The sequence below is a fragment of the Homalodisca vitripennis genome, chromosome 2 (assembly GCF_021130785.1).
Source record: "Homalodisca vitripennis isolate AUS2020 chromosome 2, UT_GWSS_2.1, whole genome shotgun sequence".
NCBI lineage: Eukaryota > Metazoa > Arthropoda > Insecta > Hemiptera > Cicadellidae > Homalodisca > Homalodisca vitripennis.
Window position 1 is genome coordinate 56,758,406 of NC_060208.1, and position 12,038 is coordinate 56,770,443.

The 12,038-nt window shown below is 32.8% G+C and overlaps 1 protein-coding gene across 1 annotated transcript; it reads right to left on the bottom strand.

Moving 5' to 3' along the window:
- Positions 1-10,331: 10,331 nt before the first annotated feature.
- On the bottom strand, positions 10,332-11,438 carry LOC124355636. The gene is made up of 2 exons (XM_046806799.1): positions 11,372-11,438; positions 10,332-10,789 (listed from the first exon to the last, which is right to left on the bottom strand). Exons 1-2 carry the CDS (start codon positions 11,376-11,378, stop codon positions 10,332-10,334), a joined length of 465 nt encoding a protein of 154 aa, XP_046662755.1. The 5' UTR covers positions 11,379-11,438.
- Between the last annotated feature and the right edge of the window lie 600 nt (positions 11,439-12,038).

Sequence of the window (12,038 nt, forward strand, 5' to 3'; positions counted from 1 at the left end):
ATTGATGGAATCAGGGGTTATTCTATTTGGGGAAGAAGTAATCTTTGGATGTTGTGGCTCACTAAAATGCTGTTAAGCTTCATTGTATTACTGTTGGCAAGCAATGTTGATGTCTCCCATCATGATGATTACAGGTTTTGTAAATTCTTTCAAACTACTATGTAAATCAATTGCGACACCATCTTTTTTGTAATTTTTCCTGCTGAAATAGATCACAAGTGAAACTAGGTAATTTTGTGTTTATAATACTTCTTTCTTTTAGGCCATGTTCAGTTAGAATTAAAATGTTTGGTTTTATTTCTTCCAGAAAGTAGATTAAGCTGTCAGTTTTATTAGATATTTCTTATACATTTTTATGAATTATAGTAGTTTGGTTAATGTTGAGATCTGTGTCTTTGTATAATTCTGTTCTGTAATTTTTTTGAAAAGGTAAGGGAAAACTTCTGTTCAATTTAGTTGTTCCCAATCCCTAAAAATTAATCATTGAGTAAAGGTTTAGTTTTTTATACTTTTGGGTGCTTATTTTCTGAGGGGAAGTGGAAGGATGAATATTTTTATTGAGCAAAGCTGGACATGTCTTTAGAGAGCATTTTGACTGTGGGCTTCTTCATTATTCGTGTTAAAACATTCATCTAAGGTTTCAAATTGATCTAATTTTCTTAGCAGAAAGCGGGGCCTGATTACTTGCTAAAAACTTTAAAAGTATGAATGTCTGACTATTGATGAGGACTGTTTTGATTTAAATTTAGCCATTTCTTGTTTATAAAAGAGTATCGAAATTTCCTATGTCCTCAGTAAACTTTCCTAGATTGTATGGAAGAATGTCAGTAGTTTCACCTGTCTTTGGGATTGAACTCGACTTGGCAGGCCTGCTGGAATCTGTAGAATGTTTTGATTTGGCTGCCTGTAGGGAAATGCCAAAAGTGTTCTTTATTCCATCCAAACTTATTTATTTTTAGGGGTGGATGCAGTATGTTTTAATTATTCATTATTTGATAATGACATTTTTCTAGTGTAATATTAAATAATTAAGTAATTTAATAAAATTAATGTTTTTACTCGTAATAAAATATTACCTATAGAAATTCAATTTGTTTTATAAATATAAGTCTTATTCTTCTTTTAGTCTTCTTTAATATACATACCTCAGCTGTTTTTCTGTGGGTCAAATTACAAGATGTCCCCTAATACTGCTTTCAAGTGTATACAATGCTTTTGGAATGACTAAGACTTTTTCTGTTTTCTTATCTTTAGGAAAATTATGTTGAATAGTTATGTAATAAATAATTAAACCAATCGGATGTCTGCAGCCAAAACGTAACCTATCAAACTGTTTATTCTATTCATTCCAACATTGTACAACACTTGCATGATTATTATGTGGATTAAAATTATCTGATTTGCTTAAATCCATCATCCTTGTTGTCAATAGTCAATATTAAAACATAGAGAAACCAGATCTATTCTCTTTGTAAGTTCAACTAAAATAGTAGCAATAATATAAATACTAAGTCACAAAACAACTCCAAAGGGTCATTAATACAAATTTAATCATTTCACCTACATAACACTAGGTTAGCCAATAATAAAAAGTGAGCCTAACAGCATAAAATACTTCTACACGGCCACATGTTTATCAGCAGTGGTTCTTGCACCAAGTAATGAATCTCAGAAAGGTGAGCAAGGGTTTTCTCTCATATAAAAAATGTGAGAGGAAAAAATTACATTGCAAAAGCTGACTGAGCTAGTCAAAGGAATTGAAATTTAAGGTTGTAGAATAACAGAGCAAACAATTCTCGAAGTGACTAAGCAATATATTTTCCTAATAATTTTCTGTATTCCTTACTGATTCTCATTCTCCACTTAATTAACATTTTCACTTGTATTCGATAATAAGTCTATTGCAGCTAAAACTCTGTTTGATTTATAATAAAAGCTTTTTTACATTTCCAAAAATGTACATAATAGTCCAGCGCTACAATAACTGAATCTAAATCTAAATAGAATCATTATCTTGAGTCTCAGCCCCCTCCTTACACAGACAGTTATGAAAACCTATATGAGATGTTCAGCCAGGAAAAAATATTTTCCAACATAATATAAGCGATTTTTTTTAACTTGAGACTTAGGCAACACTCACTTTAAAAATTCAGCACAACTGATCCCAAAGTGTGCTAAAGCAGGTGGATACTAGTGGACTAGGCTATGAGAGTAAGAAAATTCTACACATGTGGAAAAGGCCCCACTCATCCTCAACTTTGTCCAGAGTCCTGGTGTCAATGAAGTCCTCTTTGTGTACTACCACTTATATTTATATAATATAATATAATATTAATATTTAATTTTCCAATAAACATCGAATCAGAAAAATTACTTGTTCTTTCCCAGGACTTGAACCTGGATCGCTCACTTGCCGGGTGAGTGTGCTACCACTACACCACAGAGCTCTTACAATTAAATTATTTTGTATTTGGCCGTATCTGTACATATACCCAAATAACTAAACTAAAATATGATTGGAAGATCAAATACCTGTCAAACTACTTTTATTTACATTAATCAAATTTGTATAAATGGCAATAGCCTAATTTAATTTTTCAATAAGCATTGAATCATAAAAAGTACTTCATATACATACACTTTGTTTTAGCTGTTGGTATGAGAATTTGTAAGCATTCTTATTTTCCCAGCAGAAATATGATAGCAAGTCTACTTAGGAGTATTATTAAAACAACAATTTTTCCATCACAAAGCGAACAATTTTAAATGTTCTAAAATTTGTAGTTACGTTTACTACACATTAAAAGTAAAGTTGTTGCATTAAAATCTGTTATTAGTAACCTAATATTTTAACACATATATCTTCAAAACACACCTTTTCAATCATTACATTGTTCGTTCACTGACAGTAAACTGGCTACAGTATCAATATACAAGGTACATTGCCAGCATTCTGGATGGTAGTCAGATTGTGGTCCATCTGCTGAAGATGGCCTTCAACACATTGGGCATCAGCAATAAGTACAAACTTGTAGCTTACTAGAAACATTATTTGAACTATGTTTGCTCTTATTATCACTATTTGCAATAAGAATTGCTTTTTATTAAAGTAATTTTAAATGTAACTGGTTTGCATAAAACATTTACATACTTTACTGATAACATCACTGTAAAAGTCAATTGTTGTAGAAAACAACAATTCTACAACAACTGACTTTTACAGTGATGTTATCAGTAAAGTATGTAAATGTTTTATGCAAACCAGTTACATTTAAAATTACTTTGGTATACAGATAACTGCAAAACACAAGTGAAAAAGTAAAGACAAATATTGTATCACAAATTTTAGCAAATAGTATATAGTAATCCTGCAATAAACTACAGACATATATAAAAGAAATAAAAAAAGTGGTCACTATTTATTCTATTATAATTCATTTCAAATATAGCAACGCTATACAGAAATTAGGGTTTCTTGAACTTAGCAGTGCATTTTTGTAATATAAAAATCACCCATGAAGTTAAAAGCCAGTTTGGTGAAGCCCTGAATACATGATCCACTGCCCTTTTTCACTGAGCACTTTTGATTCAAATTTAAATTTGCATATTTAAATATTTATTAAATTATAATTAAATGAATATTATATTTAAATTAAATTTAAAATATGAAATTATGTTAAATATGATTTTATTTTCAAAGAATATCTTATGTATGACTAAGATTTGTTGAATAATCAATAAAAAATAACTCACTAATGACAAATTTTGCTAGGTATATACAGGATGTCCTGTAACTGTCTGGAACATGGTGTATCACATTATTGCTCAGGTCAAGACAATAACATTTCACCACATAAACATGAGTGTCTAGTGATCAGTTTCCCATCTGTCTGTCTTTATGTGTATTTTATAAAAAAGTAAGATTTTAAAAGTAATAAAATATGAATTACCAAACTTTGATCAAATGCTTATGGTGCGAGTTACTGCAAAAAATGTTATAATATTATCTCTAATACTTTCAAAATGGCGGCCATTAAAACTCTTTAATTTTGAACATCGTAAAAACCAGCAATTTTACTGAAGAACTAGAATAACATTGTGTTGTGTGAATTTTATCATAAATCTAATGACACCAAAATCGTTTAAATAGGGTAATAAACCATTGGAACAATATTTGCTTCAAGAATATTCTTGATTTATTATATTTTCATTACTGTGTCTAGTTTAAATGGTGAATAAAATCGCATTAATTAGAAGACAGTGGCACTGGTTGTCACACGACACGTCCTACTGCTCCAACAAATCACAATTTATTGTTATGTCGACCAACTGTGAAGCAAAAACTGTTAGATATAGGCTACAGTTAACAGACACAGGAGACTTACACTCAAAACTAAGCCGATGATCGTACATCAATATAACATGGGGATGAGTGGAATTTACGGCACCAACCAAATGTTATATACTTATTTAGATGAGCGTAAGTCCCTCAAAACCTGGAAAAAAGTTATTTTTAACATTATTGGACGAATAGTCCTGAATTCATATGTTGTATATAAACTAAACATTGAGAAACCTCTCACTCGCTATGATGTTATGGTTGAGGTCACTGAGTCACTGGCTGCTGACAAGCTGACAGGAAGAGGGGGTGGAGATGCACCTGGAGGATGCAAATAGTCTGTTTTAGTTTTAGTTTATTATTATATTTTATAGTTTATAGCTCTGTTAGTCTTATTTTATCAATTGTACCATTTGTTTTTCCTAACAGTAGATTATTTTTTACATGATTATAAGAACTCGTTATTATAGGTACCGACACAATATTAATGTTCCTTCTTACGTTAAAGGATTTTAATTTTTCATATAAGATTTTTTTTTTACCAAATCATTTTAAACAGTACCTTACGTTTTAAATATTTTAGGATAAGTTTTATTTATATAATTAAAACATATTTGTAATCTACAATTCATAAAGTTAAAGAAACAAGAGATCAATTCCTTTGATGGCAAAAGTAGTTTTTATACTTTGTTTTATAATAAATGTATATTTGTAAAATTGTAGTGTTATTTTTCCAAACTTGCACATCTCATTACTAAATACATGTACTTTAATATAATATAGAAATTTCCTTACATAAAAAATTTTTCCATGTACTTTTAGTTACTTAAAGGTAAAAAATTTAAGCATAATTTAAAAAACTTCACATTTATCTTATAAAAACGATACTTTTAAATCAAGATATCTTAAATGTGCCTATACATAAACATACATCTACAGTACTAATAACGAAATAAACAAAGTAAAAAACATAATTTTATCATCAAAGATACAAAAACTGTGACCGTTTATGTGTACACGAGTAAAAAGCGCTGAATTGGCCTGGGCTTGTGCTACGTACCCCGCCCGCATCAAAGGCCCGGCGCTCAACGGGACGATCCGGACCAGTAACTCTGGCGCCATACGACGTGACTTGCCCAATTGGCTTGGCGCTAAAAGGGTTAAGAATAATAAACAAATAGCACAATCATAGTAATGTTCACGCAACAATGTTTTTATAATTGGCAACGGCACAGATCAGGTGTTTTTATGAGAAAGACAGCTGGTTGTCGTATAACTTTTTATTAAACACATAAGTTCTATAACAAAAGAAAATAAATTCAGTCCTCCTCCGTAGACTAGTGGATATAGTCACGGCTCTCTAACTGAGAGATCACGGGTTCAAATCCCGGGGAGGTCCAATCATACAGGAATAGCAACCACAGTGTATTAAAACAAACCAGCATAGCCGTGAGCTAAGGCTTTAAAAAGATAACAAAAAATAAATAAAATAAAATAAATTCATTGAACACCAAATACTGACTCTACACCATCCTTACGTAGGCCTGAAAAATAACATGTATTTAAGTTCTTTTGCATCTTAAAACACAATAGCCATAAGGTACTCAAACTGAAAATACTGCCCTATTTCAATTTTGCCTGTTCTAAGCAAGGTGTGCAATAAGAATTCTCTAGAAAGATTGTTAATCATTCTGAAGAGATTCGACATCCTTTCTGACAACAATACAGATTCAGAAAAAATTGAATTACATAACTGATTCAGTGATGAATTTTATGAACTTAGCTGACGACAGAGTAGAGAGGCGGGGACATAACGAAATATTGTTGCACATGGTCTACAACATACCAACACAGGGACACTAGTGGGTGCAGATATCGGACGTTATGTGTAGTAGAAGTAAAATACAACCAAACCTTTAGAGATTGTGGAAGATGTCTTCCTAGTGGAAACCGATTCTACAAAGTTGCTTAGAATGCATATTGATTGTGGGTCGACTAGTGACTACTCGTATCACATAGACAGTGTTAACTCAAAGGTTGTTGCATCAGGCAGGGACAGATTTATACATTTTTCGCCCCTAGGCACTATCCTGACTGCCGCTCCCTTGAAACATGCCACATCTTCGCCAAAATCATTATTTAAATAAAAAACTAAATCTAACGTGTCCATAAACAAGGGTTCATAACAATTCTGAGAGTTATTCTTTTATATTTTAATTACATTTGAAAAGATAAAATGTTATTAACTAAACTAACTTTTACAAACTAAAAAATATATATTTTTATTATTAAAATACACGAATAAAAAAAATTTAACAAAAATAAACCAATGTATCAATGTTGATACTTTTGGAAATCTTTATTGTGTTTTCTTACATTGGTTTCCTCCTACTTTTAACCATTGTAAACTCCTCTATTAAATCTTTAACTTTTATTTGATCACCGTTCAAAAGTTTACAAGCCTTGTACAAGCCTTGATGTGTAGAAGAGCCGAGTTTATCTTCATTCTGGGTCTAAGGCAAGATTTTATTCTTTGCTAGACAAAATCAAAGATTACATAGTTGATATCTGTGTTGGGAAACGTAAATCAGAGATTTTGTTCTCTTACGAGCTTTTTCATCGGTAAGGAGTTTTCGTTAACACTGCCACTATATAGAAGGCCAGATAAGTGTTTGCACTCCTTTAAAAATGATTTTTCTATATCGTTTTCATAAAAAGATTTAAGTTTTCAGTACGATAAATAATAATTTCAGCTAAAACGACGATATACTGTTAAGAACTGATAACTTATCAGCAATAACGTCATAAACATATTTGCGCTTCAGTAAAGCTGACTTGAGTTCGTCAAGAACAACGTAATATGTTTCTACTGGCTCATAGCCATAGCGCCACAGAATTGGCCCGAGTGCTCACAGCGCCAACACAACCGAATAAATAATCGTATCCAGGCTCACAGCGCCACAGATTTGGTCGAGTGCTCACAGCGCCAACACAACCGAATAAATAATCGGATCCATGCTCACAGCGCCACAGCTCATAGCGCCACAGGTCATGGCGCCACACATTTGGCCGGAGTGCTCACAGCGCCACAGCTCATAGCGCCACACATTTGTTGTGGCGCTGTGAGCTGTGGCGCTATGAGGCCGCACCCAGTCTCTACTTTCTGGTGTTGCATAGCGCCACAATCTCCTATTGGTTCAAATTTATTAAATAATAACCTTGGAGGGGGACACTTGATGTAGGGGAAATATTGCTAAAAAAAGTGTTTGCGTGAGTGGCTAAACGAAGAATTATATTGTGACATTGAGACCCATTCCTTCGTTTCACTTGTAAACAGCATCTAGGTTATGTTGATATGTGAAATGTATTGGTCTCATTGGCCGTTCCCAGATTTGATCATTACAGAGTTGTAAATGTAAAATTTCACATTTTATTTATTATCTCATTTACAGATATAGTTCCAACAGATTACACGAGTTGATTGGAAGCAACATATTTCGACAAAGTAAATTTAAAAGGTAAGTCAATTTAATATAGCCTCTATATACTGTATATATATCGTCGCTTAAGAAACAGGACCGCCTAAGTGACATTTTGGTCAACTTTTCAGGAGGGACAAAAAACTTTCTCTTTACCACAGATAATGTCAAATCCTGATTTAATTTTTACCTGTTTTCACATTTTCTAAGTTCTGTGAACGGTATTAGGTCATTTAATTAGTATTTGCCATTCATGTTTTATGTAATGTACTTAGGCGGTACTACCGCTTATTATTATTTTCGTTAGGTACTTAGGCGGTATTGACGGGTTTTGTTTAACTGGCGTTAGAGCGTACAAAAAGTTTTGTTTTTCACATCAAAATTTTTGTTTTATTAGTAAAGTAATTTAAATATAAAAACCACTTATTTCAATTAATACTGAAAATCAATATGGGGGAAATAACAACTCATTAAAATGCAAAGATAAAAATTCTTTATTTTTGTTGTATTCTTATTTGTATAAAGTAAGGATACATTTCAAATATAAGTACTTGTAAATGGTTATTATCATCATTACATTATGAAAAGTTGTATAAATTTTAAATGGTAGAATCTATACAATTTGGGGGACAAGTACTAGCTATGGTTAAATAATACAACAATAGTATAATAAAACTAAATTATGACAGTAAGGAATTGGTAAAATCCCAATCAATAAAAGGTTTACTTGTTTTTGTACGGCAGACTGTCATAAAATTCATGACAATCTCTAGGAATAAATTGCTTCAGTTCCTGAAGGTGTGTTTCCACTTTGATTCAGTGATGGGGAGTCTCTGTTTGTTAAGTGGCGGGAAGTCAGTTATTGGCTCAACATTTTTCAACATTTGTTTCCGACTTTGGGGCAGTTCCTTGAATTCATCATTGAAATTGAGTTTGTAGAGGATCTTTCCATCCGGCTGGTACTGTAATGCTTTTACATCGTTAACCTTTGGGGTCTGATACATTTCTACCGGGTCTTATTGAATCGTAAAAACATAGTGCTAGGCTTTGAAAAATATTTAAAAAACTGGTGTGTCAAAAACACAGACCTGTAAGGAATAGGTGCTTTCCTGGCTTCTAAGGTCAGGCTGTGATACGTGCTCGGCAGATAAATTTCTTTTCTTCCCTGTTTGTTGTAGCTAGGTTGGAGCAGGGATTCAATTTTGCTGTGAACTGAGTCACACTCCATCTGAGTATGACCCTTCACTAGCCACTTTTGTTCGATTACTACTTGGATTCCATCGATAGATGTAGCAAGGCATTTGACAGTATGGCATTTTTATTTTGGGCTCCACAGCCATCTGACCATAAAACAATAGGTTTTTTGTCTTCTGCAAGCATAGTTTTTTAAATTATCAATAATGCAGGATGCATAAGTTGACGCTTCAAGTGAAAGATGCTGTCTCGTCAAACCAGTAACACTTGACATCTTTGTTCCCCAAATTGTACATAGTGAAATTGTGTACTGCTAACTTAGTTTTGATGAAGTACATGGAACTGGCATTCAAGCAAGGCGCTAATTTTACTCTTTCAACATCCTGAGTGAAAGCATAATGCAATCCTTGAATGGCTTTAGCTTTGTCAATTTGTTTTTGCTCTCCTAAGCTTGTTTCTTTATCAATTATATGTTTGTTATACTCCTCCTCAGTAACGGTTCCATTTTTTATCTCAAAGGCAGAACAAAGATCGCATTTATCCTTTTTCGGTGCATGTATAGCTAGGTTCTTCTGTTTGAAAATCTTATCAAATGTAAACCTACTAAGTGGAACAGCGCTACTGGTCTGACATTGGGTTCTTATATAGATCATAGAGCTGAGTCTTGGACACAATCGTTGTTTCTAGATACAAAGATGTAGAAGTGGATCTACAATAATGGGCGGGAAGTTTGGGCAAACTGTCAAAAAAACTTGTTTAAAAACTCAATCTGAATCGGATTTACCCTTCTTTCTCCAATATTATCATGAGATGTCTCAAATGAAGAGGCAGTACCTGTAGATTATCCAGGCGTGTCTAACCAGTATCGCACAGTCCATTTCTTAATTCCTAAGGTTTGTAGAAACATGTTCTGGCAGACTTTCATCTTTTGCCATTTACAGTAAAAATAGTAAGTCAGGGTATCGTTTCTTCTTGATTCATCACCTTCAGCTACCCTCCGTTTAATTGGCGTTTTTAAGACATTGTTTACTATGAAAACTTTTCTTTGATCCCAGTTCATATTATTCCAATAGTTTTGAAAAGATTTACTGTCTCTCTTGTTGTATTATGCTGTTACAAAACCTAACTTTGGACCGTTCACAAAATCTTGAAGTACACGGAGGTCCCATCCTTCTTCCTTCTCTCTCTGTGTCATGGGTAGGTTTTTCCTTCGGCTGTTTTTCTAAACCCTAAATATGCTTGCCCTTTCATTCTTTTTTCCTTTTCAGCATTTCTTTTCCATTTAGTCTTATCAGGAATTTTACTTCTCACTCTATTTCTTACAACGGCTGTTCTTCAGGAGGTTCCGGACCTTGTTGGTTTACTTCCACTTCTGGTGGCTGATGGATTACTTCCACTTCTAGTGGCTGCTGGATTACTTCCACTTCTGGTGGCTGCTGGTTTATTTCCACTTCTAGTAGCTGGTGATTTATTTCCACATCTAATATCTGCTGCTGGTCACGTAAAGGTGAAGATTGAACAATCAAGCTGCTGTTAATTGATGGAATATAATCAAGATCGTTGGGGTCATCAAAACTTGAGTCACTATCTGCAATTGAAGTGTCCTTCTGAACGTCAAAATAGTTATTTCTAATATCAGGGAGCTGATGTTGTGTCGTGCTACACGATGAGACAGCTGTATCAACAATATCACTTATATTCAAAGTGGTAGACACATCCTGCAATTCCATAGTGCTTAGGTAGCAGAGAGAATCTGTTACAATGTCCTCTTCAGCACCTGTAATAAATTCAAACTAGTTAGGAGCAATCCAAGCTCAAAAGAATTGATTATTTTCTGTTTACCAAAGTTGTATACCATTGTAAGTGTATTGGGCAAACAAAGAAAGAGAGGAGAAAGAAAAGAAATTACATTTATTCTCTTCTTTCAGCACACAAAATACATAATACATTACAAATTGTGCAGTAATCATGTATAACTATCATTGTTACAAATGAATAAAATCTAAAATAGCTTTCACTTGTTATAGTACCTCGGCCAGCTAAAACAAAACTTGGTGGTGTCCCCTTGGAAACCATGAGGAAAATAATTGCACTACCCATACAATAATAAAGAGAATTTTTGGCTAAAACAAGACAACTGAAATGATACATCAATGATGCAGGGTAAACTCTGAATTTATTCTATACAGTACGTTATTAAGAGCTTCACACTTTCAAATCGTACTAATAAAATAAATAAATTGTTGTCAATAAGAACACAATAGTTGTCCGTTTTCAAAAACTTATGATTGCTTTTAAATATTGAAAAAAATATTAACACATAACAAATACCGTAACTTAGTTAATACGAACTACTTACTTGTCATTTTAATCTTCTTTAAATTGTGGTTTTCATTGCCAGAAGAACTTTGATGTGACCTCTTAGTAGCTCTTTTCAATTGTACTAAATCCCATTTCTTTTAAGATCTCTGACGAATGTGAATAAACCTCCCTCAATCCTCAGAATTGCTTGAACTATCCATCACTGTACTCTAAAAAAATAAATTTATCAGCGTAATTCAATTTTCAAATCTTTCATAATATCTGCATTCAGAGGAGGACATTAAAGATAACAATATATCATAACGTAGTCATTGCTATGGTATAACATCCCTGGTAATTAAAAGTATGTATTTTTGACTTAAGCTTTAAGTTGAAGGTTATTTGTGACTTTGTCGATGCAAAACATGTAATTTATGACAATAAAATATTATTTATTTTATTAATGAAGATGCTATTTCAGAAGCGGAATGATAAAACAATTTTATAAAGACTTGAAAAATAAAAACAACTTGTGTAAGATATCTACTGTTAGGTTCAAAAACCGCCTATCTGCTAAAACTCACGAAAAAGCAGAACCGCATATCTTGAGTTGTGTAAAGTAAGGTTAAGCTAGAAACTGTTTTAGATAAATGTAGTGTTAATTCACTATAAACAAGATCACAAAAGCAAAGAGCTTTTCCGTGAGTAAAACATAGTTTTTATTC